Here is a 13,522-nt window from a genome sequence, read left to right as displayed (position 1 = left end):
CCATTTCCTTCTTTTATAATCATTCTAGTTTAATTTATATTTATATTCATTTCTTATGGGTCTTAAATTGTCTTTTTAGATATTTTAATATTGATATCTTTGTTCTTTTTGATTGTGAGCTTACCAGAGTCCTTAGGGCAGTGATGGCAAACCTATGGCACGGGTGCCACAGGTCGCAAGTGGAGCCATATCTGCTGGCATGCAAGCCGTTTCCCTAGCTCAGCTCCAACGTTCGCTTAACGGCTAGGGTTAAAATGGCCATAAAACGGCAGAACCAAGTTTCTTTTTTTTTTCTTCTTAATTTTTTTAATTGAGTTTTTTGACAAACCAACACACAGACATTTAACATTAAACATTTACATTTCCCTATATACATAAAACATAAATTGATTTTTTTACAATTCCATTTACTGTACATAATAGTCATTTACTGCTAGTTTCTCTTTTCTCTCTCGATCCAGTTGTACAATTTTTCCCATACTCTGTAGTAGTTTTTATTTTGTTGATTTTGCATTTCGTAAGTTAATTTGCTTAATTTAGCGCAGTCTAATATTTTTTTAATTACCATCTCTTCATTTGGCGTCTTTTCTTGCTTCCAAATTTGCGCAAATGCCAATCTTGCTGCAGTTAATATATGGATTATTAGATAATAATTTTCTTTACTGTGTTGTCCTCTATTCCTAGTAAATACATTTCAGGTTTCCGCTCTAATTTATAACCTAATATTTCTTCCATCCAGATCTGAATTTGGTTCCAAAATTTCCTTCAACCAAGTTCCTTTCTTTCTTTTTTAATGTTGTACTTTTGAAATTTGAGACTTGGTTCCACAAGGTCTAACTAGTTTGTTATTCCCGTCTTTCTGTGTGTCTGTCTGTGTCTGTTTTTTAGGTGATAGTTATGAGCGCTACTCTAGATGCTGGCAAGTTTCAGATATATTTTGATAACTGCCCTCTCCTCACGATCCCTGGTCGTACACATCCGGTGGAGATCTTTTATACTCCAGAACCAGAACGGGATTACCTCGAAGCGGCCATTCGTACAGTAATACAGATCCATATGTGCGAGGAAGAGGAAGGAGACCTCCTTCTTTTTCTTACCGGACAAGAGGTATTGTTACACTTTGCAAGTGTCAGATTTTCCTTCTGTGGTATATTGTTTTTGCATTTTCCACATTGCTTTGAATCTGCGGCTTAAAGTGCCTTAGTATTGATGAAGTCTGTATACTTCCAACTTGCAGTGGTTTTATATAATATTTTATATAGTGGCATATAAATCCAATAAACTTTCTGTTGATATTGAATAATCTGAAAAGCTTATAAATCATTAATTTTTCCCAACTGTAACAAAATCTGGTTTTTCCACTATCAAAGTTTTAAGGCTTAATTAACCCTACTGGTTACTAGTGAGTTTGAACCAGGAAGATTTTCATGTAGGAAGGTTGGTACCTCTACTTACGAACTTAATTCGTTCTGTGACCAGCTTCTTAAGTAGAAAAATTTGTAAGAAGCAATTTTTCCCATAGGAATCAATGTAAAAGCAAATAACGCAAGCAATTGGGGAACCACAGGGAGGATGAAGGCCCTGTTTCCTTCCAGAAGATTCCTAGAAAGGCCCCACAGATGCTTCTCCCCACCTTTTCCGGCCCTGTTTCCTCCCAGGAGATTCCTAAGAGAGGCCCCACAGACGCTTCTCCCCACCTTTTCTGGCCCTGTTTCCTCCCAGGAGATTCCTAGAGAGGCCCCACGGAGGCTTCTCCCCACCTTTTCTGGCCCTGTTTCCTCCCAGGAGATTCTTAGAGAGGCCCCACGGAGGCTTCTCCCTGCCTTTTGCGGTTACAGTTTCAGAGGCCCGGTTCTTATCTAGAAAAGTTCATAAGTAGAGGCGTTCTTAGGTAGAGGTACCATTGTATTTAGTATTCCAGCTACATGACCAGCAATAAAAGATAAATTCTATGGCAGCACTACCAGGACTAAGTTTCCGAACTTCTGCTTGGCCCCCTTTTTTTGCCGTCCCCAGACTTCAGGAGGCTCCCCTGAAACCTGGGGAGAGCGAAGATGGTCGAAAAGAAGGCCGAAAATTAGCTGGTTGGTGCGCGCATGCACGCTAGAACTGATATAGGGCAAGGCTTTGCCTTCTATATAGGGAAGGCTTTGCCTTCTCAATCATGGCTATAGGGCATGCAGGCTAAAACAATTAGAGAAACACCACCACCACCCGTGCCATCTCTGTGAACATTTAATTACTATAGCACTGTCTCTCATTTCCCCCCACCCTATCACCTTTCTTGCTATCTTCTCCTATTGGTTTCTTAACAATTTATCAGTTGTTGTTTGCAACTTACAATAAACGATTGTAACTATTTATTTATTATTTATTTATTATTTATTATTTGGATTTGTATGCCGCCCCTCTCCGAAGACTCGGGGCAGCTCACAACAAGTGAAACAAATCATAATAATCCAATTAATTAAAATATTTAAAGATTTAAAAAACCCCATATACTAACAGACACACACACAAGCATACCATGTATAAATTAAACGTGCCCAGGGGGAGATGTTTAATTTCCCCATGCCTGACGGCAAAGATGGGTCTTAAGGAGTTTACGGAAGGCACGAAGAGTAGGGGCAGTTCTAATCTCCGGGGGGAGTTGGTTCCAGAGAGCCGGTGCCGCCACAGAGAAGGCTCTTCCCCTGGGGCCCGCCAACCGACATTGATTTATAACTATGATTTATAACTTATCACTTTGCTGTTTGTATATACACTGGGAGCTTGTGCACCAAAGACAAATTCCTTATGTGTCCTACCACCCTCGGCCAATAAAGAATTCTATTCTATTAACTCATATTATTTAAACTTCTGCTGTCAAAGAGTAGAATAGAATAGAATAGAATAGAATATACAATAGAAAATAGGATAGAAAATAGGATAGAATAACAGTTGGAAGGGACCCTGGAGGTCTTTTAGTCCAACCTCTGCTCAGGCAGGAAACCTTAGACCAATTCAGACAAATGGTTGTCCATTCTCTTCTTAAAAACTTCCAGTGTTGGAGCATTCACAACTTCTGGTGGCAGACGTTGAAGAAAATGGTATTGACCACCATTCGGATGGGCTAGTAAGGAGCCTGGAAATTTGGAGAATTTTTTTTTCTGTATGCCTTAAATACAACTTTGTAGGACACAGTGAAAAAAGGCTTTGGGGTTTTAGGCTGTGCGTACCAAGAATTTTCGTTGATGTGACCAAGAATTTTGAATTGAAAAAGCTTTTGATTAGATGAAGTAGTTTTCTTTGGTAATAATAATAATATTTGCAGCATTTAAGTTTAATTTTCACTTGTCAAAGATTAGACCCATCCTTGACTTCTGAAGCAAGGCTGATTTAAGCCCTTCTGTCTTTGACAAAGGTGAAATTTGCTAGTTCTCTAAAGCATATAGTGGAATTAGGCCGGCATTCTCCGTGTTTATATCTCTTTAAATATAGAATATTTCTTGTATAAAAATTCCAAAAGTTGGCATGAAGGCGCTGCTCCTGGTTTGTCAACAAAATGTTCTTTTATTGTCATATTGATGGATTGGTTTATTAAAAACAGCCTTCCCTTCTGCTACTTTTAGCGGTTTCTAAAATCCTGCTGTAGAGAATCTTATTTCACATTTTTACAAAAACCGTCTGTTGTAGTGTATCAGACTTCGATGCCACCCTTCTCAGCCGACTCAGGGCGGCGTACAACATAATAAATACAATACAATGTGATTCCTTTTTTCTCCAGCGTATTAGTTGGTTCTCTAAAGTTGGAACGTTTGGTCCTTTGCCAGCTACAAGCAGAATACATGAGACTGGATATGGGCACGCTATGCATGCATGAAACACCTTGAGGTCACCTAGGCCTATGTACATCACCTGTACAATTTCAAATAGAGCTACTTGTAGGTTTGCTAGCGTTGCTTTCCGCCATTGCTTGGCACCCTGGGTGGAAAAGTACCAAGCCACGCAGAGCGAGGAAATACAGCTAAGCAAAATTAGCTGCGTTCCATTCTCCCTAACGGAACGAAGCCTGACTTCAGGTGTTCCCGTAGGAACAGACTTCTCAAGTTGCTAAGCAGCTGGAAGAGCCCAGTGATTCTGCTAGTATTGCTTTGGCGGCTTGTGTGAAGTTACAACTAGCCCTTTCATTAGCAGCTTTCCTTTTCCTTTTTCCTTTCTTCTCCTTTGTCCCTTTCCTTTCCTCTCCTCTCTCCTTTGCTCTCCTTTCTCCTTTGCTCCTCTCCTCTCCTTTCTCCTTTCCTCTCCTTTCTCCCCCCTCTCCTCTCCATTCCTCCTTTCCTCTCCTTTCTCCTCCTCTCCTTTCTCCTTTCCTCTCCTTTCTCCTTTCCTTTCCTCTCCTCCCTTCTCTCTCCTTTCCTCTTCCCTCCTCTCTCTCCTCTCCTTTGCTCTCCTTTCCCCTCCTCTTATCTCTTTTCCTCTCCTTTCTCCTCTCCGCTCTCCTTTGCTCTCGTTTCCTCTCCTCTCCTTTCTCCTTGACTCTCCTTTCCCCTCCTCTCATCTTTTCTCTCCTTTCTCCTTTTCTCTCCTTTCCTCTTCTCTCCTCTCCTTTCCCTTTCTCTCCACTCTCCTTTCCTGTCCTTTCCTCTTCTCTTCTCTCCTTTACCCTTTCCTCTCTCCTTTGATCTCCTCTTTGCTTTGCTCTCCTTTCCTTTCTCCTTTCCTCTCTTTTGCCCTTTGCTCTCCTCTCCTCTCTCCTTTCCTCTCCCCACATCTTTTCTCTCCTTTCCTCTCCTTTCTCCTTTGCTGTCCTTTCCTCTCCTTTCCCTTCCTCTCCTCTCTCCTTTCCTTTCTTGTTTCTTCTGCCCTTTGCTCTCGTTTCCTCTCGTTTCCTCTCCTTTCCCCTTTCCTTTCCCCTCTCCTCTCCTCTCTCCTCCTCTCCTCTTCCCTTCCTCTTCTCTTCTCTTTCCTTTCACAGTATTGTCATATGTTTCCGTGACAATTCTGTACAGGGAATACAGTACTTCACAGTTCTTCTTACCATTATTTTTGTCTAATATAGATCTGTTCTACTGCTATTCAGCTAATTCAACCATTTAATGTGAATTATTTGGAAGTGGCACAAGAACTCTTGTTAGTAGCTGAAGCTACTTGTTGAAATTGTTTCTTGGGCTTCTTAAGAATAATTTAATTAAGCGGCAAGTGTTTTGAGATTCAGATTGCTTGGAGCGCTTGGAAAGATGCACGTTTTCCTGTGAAATTCAAAATGCGTGCTGGCTGTCCTCTTGATTTAAATAGGGAGAGGCCTTCTGTTTGGAACAACTCTGTTTATACTGTGAAAGGTGCATGTTCTCATTAGGTACAATAAAGCAAATTTCCCCTATAATTGCATTAGTGATACGTGACATTAAAGCTTAATTGGCTTATTTAAAATATCGTGCGCATTAATTTCCTTCAGATCGTGAAAATTGAAAAGGTCACGAGTGCAGTTTAATATTCCTGGGTGAGAGATTTCAATTTTAGTACAATTTGTCGAGAATTAATTAGGAAATACGACTAAAAGAAAAAAGGGCATTGAATACAAATAAGGCGGTTACGTTGCCTAATGTAAAAACAGAAACCCCTTGGACTGTTGGAAATCCCATTAGAAATTAAACCAGTATACAGTGGTACCTCAAGATACGAACCCCTCGTCTTACGAACAACTCGTGATACGAACCCGGGGTTCAGCAAAATTTTGCCTCTTCTTACGAACTTTTTTCGAGTTACAAACCGGCGTTCGGAGACTGCTGGGAAGCCGCGTGGCTGTTTTAAAAGGTGACAGCCAGGCGGCGGGGCTTCCCAGAAGCCTCCCGAACGCCGGTTCGTAACTCGAACAAAGTTCGTAAGAAGAGGCAAAATTTTGCTGAACCCCGGGTTCGGTTCGGGAGGTTGCTGGGAAGCCCCCCAGGCCGGCTGCAACCTTTTAAAACACCCGCGCCGCTTCCCAGCTGTCTCCCGAAGCCGAACGCGGAAGTTCGGCTTTAGCGTTCGGCTTCAGGAGACAGCTGGGAAGCGGCGCGGGTGTTTTAAAAGGTCGCAGCCGGCCTTGGGGGCTTGCCAGCACCTCCCCGAACCCCGAACCCGGGTTTGGGGGGGTGCTGGGAAGCCCCCCAGGCCGGCTGTCACCTTTTAAAACAGCCGCGCGGCTTCCCAGCAGTCACCGAAAGCCGGTTTTTTGCGGGGGTTTTTTTGGTTGCACGGATTAATTGACTTTACATTGTTTCCTATGGGAAACAATGTTTCGTCTTACGAACCTTTCGTCTTATGAACCTCCTCCTTGCACCAATTAAGTTCGTATCATGAGGTATTACTGTATATAGAAGTTCTGAAGCAAGAGGGCTGTTTTTTTTTTAAAAAAATTGTACAGCAATTACTTTTATTTATTTACTAGCAGCTGGATACCCGTGCTTCGCTATGGAATTGAACTCCTTAGCATTGAGTAGAATCTCTTAAACTCCTAGCCCGCAGGCCGGATAAGTCATTCGCTGGCCACGCCCACTGGCAGTTGGAACAGAGTTCTTCTCCATCCTAGAGTGGAACCAGCCTTCAGAATGGGTTTGCCGTTGACCAATCGGCTTGAGGAACGGGTCAGTCAATTTGCATGCATGCCAGGATCCACCTAGTGTAGCCCGTTCCTCAAGCTGATTGGTCAGGGCAAAGCCATTCTGAAGGCTGGTCCCACTGGATGAGAAGCGGTGTTCAGATAACGAACAAGGCTTATTTTCAGGTGGCGGGGGGGGGGGGAGTAGAACGTCTTAACTTCTTAGCACCTGCACCTCTATTTCTACTAGTTTTTTCTCATCATTCCTATCACCAATCTCCTCTCACTTAGGACTGTATGACTATAACTTGTTACTTGTATCCTAAGATTTTTATTAATAGTGATTGTTTCTTCATTGCTTATTTGACCCCTATGACAATCATTAAGTGTTCTACCCCATGATGCTTGACAAACATCTCTCTTCTTTTATGTACACTGAGAGCATCGGCACCAAGACAAATTCCTTGTGTGTCCAATCACACTTGGCCAATAAAGAATTCTATTCTATTCTATTCTATTCTATCAGAGCGTGTTAATAATAATATAAAAAATAACGAATGATCTGATGGTCATTTCGAAAAACCCTTTCTTAACGAGCACCTAGAAGCCAAAAGGAACACATGCGCCAAGTTTAAAGTTTGTAGGCTTTACAGTTCTGGAGACTTAATGACCTATAAAGCCCTTCATGGCATCGGACCAGGATATCTGCGAGACCGCCTTCTGCCGCACGAATCCCAGCGACCGGCTAGGTCCCACAGAGTTGGCCTTCTCCGGGTCCCGTCGACTAAACAATGTCGTGTGACGGGACCCAGGGGAAGAGCCTTCTTTGTGGTGGCACCGACCCTCTGGAACCAGCTCCCCCCAGAGATTAGGATTGCCCCCACCCTCCTTGCCTTTCGTAAACTCCTTAAAACCCACCTCTGCCGTCAGGCATGGGGAAATTGAAACATCTCCCATTTGCCCACGTAGTTTTTGTGTATGATTCGATTGTGTGTTGTTTTTTATATATTGGGGTTTCTTTTTTGGACTTTTTAATCTAAAACTGTAATTTATATTTTTAAATATTAGATTTGTTACTATGTACTGTTTTTTACTATTGTTGTGAGCTGCCCCGAGTCTGCGGAGAGGGGCGGCATATAAATCCAATAAATCTAATCTAATCTAATGACGAGTGAGTGGTATTTGGCTTTTATTTATTTTTATTTATTTATTTATGGGATTTATCTGCCGCCCAACTCTAAAATGAACTGTGTGGCTGTAGATAGATAGATTTGATTGATTGATTGATTTTAATAACATTTTCATGGATTTTTCTGTGTAGGAGATAGATGAAGCCTGCAAGAGGATAAAGCGTGAAATTGATGATCTGGGCCCGGAGGTCGGTGACATTAAGATCATTCCGTTATATTCCACGCTTCCTCCCCAACAACAACAGAGGATTTTTGAGCCCCCGCCTCCCAAAAAGCCAAATGGTGCAATAGGACGGAAGGCAAGTTCGCGAAAGCTGTGGGTTGGCATTCCTGATTTTGGCACCGTATTTCAATAAGACTTTGCAATAAAAAGGGATAAAATGTGCTGATTCTTCTTCCAAGCCAGCGGTCTTCTAAGAACCTAAGAAGAGCCATGCTGAATCGGGCCAAAGCCCATCGAGTCCAGCCTTCTGTGTCCCACAGTGGCCTACCAATAGTACATGGGGATCTTGAGCAGAAAGAGAAGGCAACACCCTCCCTTTCCCCCCAACAAATGGTACCCAAGGGAATCCTGCCTGCCTCAACCAACATAGAGGTGGCACTCGGACATCCATTTCAATCACCACCTATGATGCATTTGGCATCCATGAATCTGTCTCATCCTGCCTTGAAGCTTCCCCTGCCCCCCAGATGCCCTGTGGAGGCTGGAAACGGCCTGTTTCCCAACTACTAGTGGGCCCAGTAGATTCGTATTTCACCCTCCCCAGGCTCCAAATGATTCCCTCCCCCATCCTCCCCGGAGGCTCTCTGGAAGCCAAAAATGCCCTCCCAGAGCCTCTGTGCAAGCCAAAAATCAGCTGGCCGGCACACACATGCACATTGGAGCTGAGCTAGGGCATTTCACAGTGTCCTGAATTCCAAATGGAAATATGAAGTATTTTGAAGGTAGCATGATCAGTGTAGGAATATCTAGCCAGTGTAAGTGTCAAACATTGTGAGATTTAATCTTTAATCTTCTTGTTTGGTTATTCCATGGGTTTTTTCCCCCACTACCTTGTTTGATGAACATCCTAAGCAAGGAAATTGCGCATGACTCCCATGAAGTCATCTTTATGTGCTAGCAGTATTTAACCTACGTGGGTAATGTGAGCAGCAAGAAAACTCTCCTGTATTTTCCGATAGGTTGTCGTATCAACTAATATCGCCGAGACGTCATTGACAATAGATGGTGTGGTTTTCGTCATTGATCCCGGCTTTGCAAAACAAAAGGTAAAGATTTTTATATATTTAGATATATCTATACTATTACTATTTGTCTTCTCATCATTTCTATCACCTATCTCCTACTTACTTACTTACTTACTTACTTACCTACCTACCTACCTACCTACCTACCTACCTACTTACTTACTTACTTACTTACTTACTTATTGGATTTGTATTCCACCCCTCTCCGAGGGCTTGGGGCGACTCACAACATATCAAAAGAATATAGCAAGTACATCTAAAAATCTAATTAATATGACTAAAAATACTTTAAAAGCTCCAATATAGTTTAAAAACATTCATCACCATTCACTCAACAAAACATACTAAAATACTTGTTGGCCAGGGGGCTAGGATCTAATGGCCCCAAGCTTGGCAGCATAAATACAGTGATCCCTCGATTTTCGCGATCTCGTTCTTCGCGAAACGCTATATCGCGATTTTTCCACCCGATGATGTCACTCTCTTCCTTCCTTTCTCATCTTTCTTTCTCTCTCTCTTTCTCTATCTTGCTTCTTCCTCTCTCACACTCTATTCCTCCCTCTCTCATCTCTTTCTTTCCTTCTCTCTCTTTCTCTATCTCTCCCCCTCTTGCTGGCGGGCGGTGGGCGGGCGGGCGCATCAGCGAGGAGCCGGGATTTCCCCTTTGCGTGGGCGGCGGGGAAATCCCGATCTTCGTCTGCTCGCTGCTGCTGCAGGCAGGCAAGCGGCGGGCAGGCAGGCGACGGACAAGCGGCGGGCGGACAAGCGGCGGGCAGGCGGGCGGCAGACAAGCGGCGGGCGGACAAGCGGCGGGCGCGGCAGCAGTGAGAAGCCGAAGATCGGGGTTTCCCCTTTGCGTGGGCGGCGGGGAAACCCGGATCTTCGGCTCCTCGCTGCTGCGGCGCTGCTGAGCAGATCAGCTGCTGGGCAGCGGAAGGAACCTTCCCTGGGTCTTCCCAGGTGCGGAAGTAAAAACACCATCTGCGCATGCGCGGCCATGGAAAAAAGGGCGCGCATGCGCAGATGGTGTTTTTACTTCCGCACCACTATATTGCGAAAAATCGAGTATCGCGAGGGGTCTTGGAACGTAACCCTCGCGATACTCGAGGGATCACTGTAGGTCTTTAAACATTTATGGAAGGCCAGGACGGTGGGGGCAGTGCGAATCTCCAGGGTGAGATTATTCCAGAGGGATGGGCCCCCCACAGAGAAAGCTCTTCCTCTAGGTCCCGCCAAACGACATTGTCTGGTTGACGGGACCCTGAGGAGGCCTACTCTGGGGGGCCCGATCGGGCGCTTGGATTCGTGCGGCAGAAGGCAGTCTCGGAGGTAATCTGGCCTGATTCCATGTAGGGCTTTGTAGATCATAACCAACACTTTGAACTGTGTCCGGAAACTAATCAGCAGCCAATGCAGTCCATGGAGTGCTGGAGAAATATAGACATGCCTTGGAAGGCCCATAACCGCTTGCGTGGCTACATTTTGGACTATTTGAAGTTTCCGAACACTCTTCAAAGGTAGCCCCATGTAGAGAGCTGTATGATTGTAACCTATTGCTCGTATCCTTACTGATATCAATATTTTTTCCTGGTTACTTATTTGTACCCTATGACAATCATTAAGTGTTGTACCTTATGATTTTAGACAAAAGTATCTTTTATGTACACTGAGAACATCTGCACCAAAAACAAATTCCTTGTATGTCCAATCACACTTGGCCAATAAAGAGTTCTGTTCTACTCTACTCTACTCTATTCATCCACCTACCTTCCCATTTAAGATGAGAAGTTTGCAGTACTGCACTCTAACCATTGCACCATCGAGGCTGTATCACTGAACAAGATTGAAATCCTCAATTTTATTATTTGTTATTTAAATTCGACTCTTCTGCGCCCAATAGGTCTACAATCCACGAATCAGGGTGGAATCTCTGTTGGTGACCGCGATCAGTAAAGCTTCCGCTCAGCAGAGAGCTGGACGCGCAGGTCGTACTCGGCCCGGGAAATGTTTCCGGCTATACACAGAGAAGGCGTACAAAACGGAGATGCAGGTTTGTAAAACGGCTGTTCGTTAGCTTTGGATCGTAAGTGATTTTGAGCAACTGAATTTGGGTCTGTTGAAATATAGGTAATCGCTGAATTTTATTTTTCTTAAAAAGTCTCGCTTCTGAATAAAATACATACATTTATTGGGAAAATAGTAGATATTGGAAGCAAAGGAGAAGTCACAGAATGTTCAAAGGTTACAATTCTAACCCGTTTGCATATTATGAGTGTGAAGTACAGTGGTACCTCTACTTACGAACTTAATTCATTCTGTGACCAAGTTCTTAAGTAGAAAAGTTTGTAAGAAGAAGCAATTTTTCTCATAGGAATCAATGCAAAAGCAATTAATGCGTGCTATTTGGGAAACCACAGGGAGGGTGGAGGCCCTCTTTCCTCCCAGGAGATTCCTAGAGAGGCCCCACAGAGGCTTCTCCCCACCTTTTCCAGCCCTGTTTCCCCTCCAGGAGATTCCTAGAGAGGCCCCACGGAGGCTTCTCCCCACCTTTTCTGGCCCTGTTTCCTCCCAGGAGATACCTAGAGAGGCCCCACGGAGGCTTCTCCCCACCTTTTCCGGGTCTGTTTCCTCCCAGGAGATTCCTAGAGAGACCCCACGAAGGCTTCTCCCCACCTTTTCAGGCCTTGTTTCCCCTCAAGGAGATTCCTAGAGAGGCCCCACGGAGGTTTCTCCCCGCCTTTTCCGGGTCTGTTTCCTCCCAGGAGATTCCTAGAGAGGCCCCATGAAAGCTTCTCCCCACCTTTTCCGGCCCTGTTTCCTCCCAGGAGATTCCTAGAGAGGCTCCATGGAGGCGTCTCCTTGCCTTTTCCGGTTACAGTTTCGGAGGCTCAGGTTTGTAAGTGGAAAATGGTTCTTGAGAAGAGGCCAAAAAATCTTGGAACACCCGGTTCTTATCTAGAAAAGTTCTTAAGTACTGTTCAGGCATTCTTAGGTAGAGGTACCACTGTATACGTTTTTCACCAAGGAAAACTCAAGCCGCTCATAATGGAAATACAACACAAAAGCAATCCGTGCAGAGAGAGGTTTTGCCACACAATGCATTTGTGACCAGCTAGAGCAGGGCTCCTCAAACTTGGCAACTTTCAGACTTGTGGATTTCAACTACGAGTCTACGGAGAGGGGCGGCAAGCCAAACGCCAAACCCGAACTTCCGCGTTTGGCTTCGGGAGACAGCTGGGAAGCCGCGCAGCTGTTTTAAAAGGTGACAGCCGGGCGGCGGGGCTTCCTAGCAACCTCCCAAACCGAACCCGGGGTTCAGAAAAATGTTGCCTCTTCTTACGAACTTTTTTCGAGTTACGAACTGGCGTTCGGGAGGCTTCTGGGAAGCCCCGCCGCCCGGCTGTCACCTTTTAAAACAGCCGAGCGGCTTCCCAGCTGTCTCCGAACGCCGGTTCGTAACTCGAAAAAAGTTCGTAAGAAGAGGCAACATTTTTCTGAACCCCGGGTTTGTATCACGAGTTGTTCGTAAGACAAGGGGTTCGTATCTTGAGGTACCACTGTATTCTTATTCATGCATCATGTTAGCTTCTCTGGTATATTAAAAAATATGTACTTGCTTTCACCCCGTTTTTAAAAAAATGTACAGTGGTACCTCATCTTACGAACGCCTCTTCTAACGAAACCTTTCAAGATACGAACCCGGTGTTTAAGATTTTTTTGCCTCTTCTTCCGAACTATTTTCACCTTATGAACCCAAGCAGCTGCTGCTGGGATGAAGGGGTTTCTTCCCCCCCCCCTTTTTTGAAAAAAGAAAAGGGAGGGGCTGCTTGGAGTAGGAAACATTTTGCAGAGAACAATGTGCTTGCAAAGGAACTGAAAGGGTGTCTTTTTAAGAAAGAAAAGGGAGGAGGGAGGGGCAGCTTGGGGGAGGAAAAACTTTGCAGAGAACAATGTGCTTGCAAAGGAACTGAAAGGGTGTCTTTTTAAGAAAGAAAAGGGAGGAGGGAGGGGCAGCTTGGGGGGGGAGAAAGATTTTGCAGAGAACAACGTGCTTGCAAAGGAACTGAAACGGTGTCTTTGGAAGAAAGAAAAGGGAGGGGCGCCCCCCTTGCCTTTCTTCCTTCCCACTCACCCTTTAGCCTAGCCTTGCTTCTTCCACCCGCCCCCTTTAGCTGCTCCTCCCTGCCCTCTGTTCGCCTCCCTTCTAAAGTTTGGGATTTTCCTGAAGGATTTGCACGCATTATTTGCTTTTACATTGATTCCTATGGGAAACATTGTTTCATCTTACAAACTTTTCACCTTATGAACCTCCTCCTGGAACCAATTAAGTTCGTATGATGAGGTACCACTGTACTTGCTTTCACCCCATTTTTTTAAAATGGTGATGCTTTGCTTTCACTCTTAGTTCAGAATTTCCGAATGCGGAACAATGGTTGATATAAACATGTTTCCATTAAAAATGGCTGCTACTGTTATGCAACCCGGTAGCAGTTTTCAGGAAATAGCTACTGTTAAGCATGAA

The 13,522-nt window shown here is 44.4% G+C and overlaps 1 protein-coding gene across 1 annotated transcript in view; it reads left to right on the top strand.

Annotated features, from left to right (window-relative positions):
• The window catches only part of DHX15 (DEAH-box helicase 15), a 64,487-nt gene that overhangs the window by 35,902 nt on the left and 15,063 nt on the right, over positions 1-13,522 (top strand). The window contains 4 exon segments of the mRNA XM_070756956.1: positions 889-1,107; positions 7,884-8,051; positions 8,935-9,021; positions 10,901-11,050. Coding sequence (XP_070613057.1) covers positions 889-1,107; positions 7,884-8,051; positions 8,935-9,021; positions 10,901-11,050 — 624 coding nt within the window.

Source organism: Erythrolamprus reginae, chromosome 7, assembly GCF_031021105.1.
Source record: "Erythrolamprus reginae isolate rEryReg1 chromosome 7, rEryReg1.hap1, whole genome shotgun sequence".
Taxonomy (NCBI): Eukaryota; Metazoa; Chordata; class Lepidosauria; order Squamata; family Dipsadidae; genus Erythrolamprus; species Erythrolamprus reginae.
Note: the sequence above shows the minus strand (reverse complement) of the source record. Positions and strands in the feature narration are given on the sequence as shown.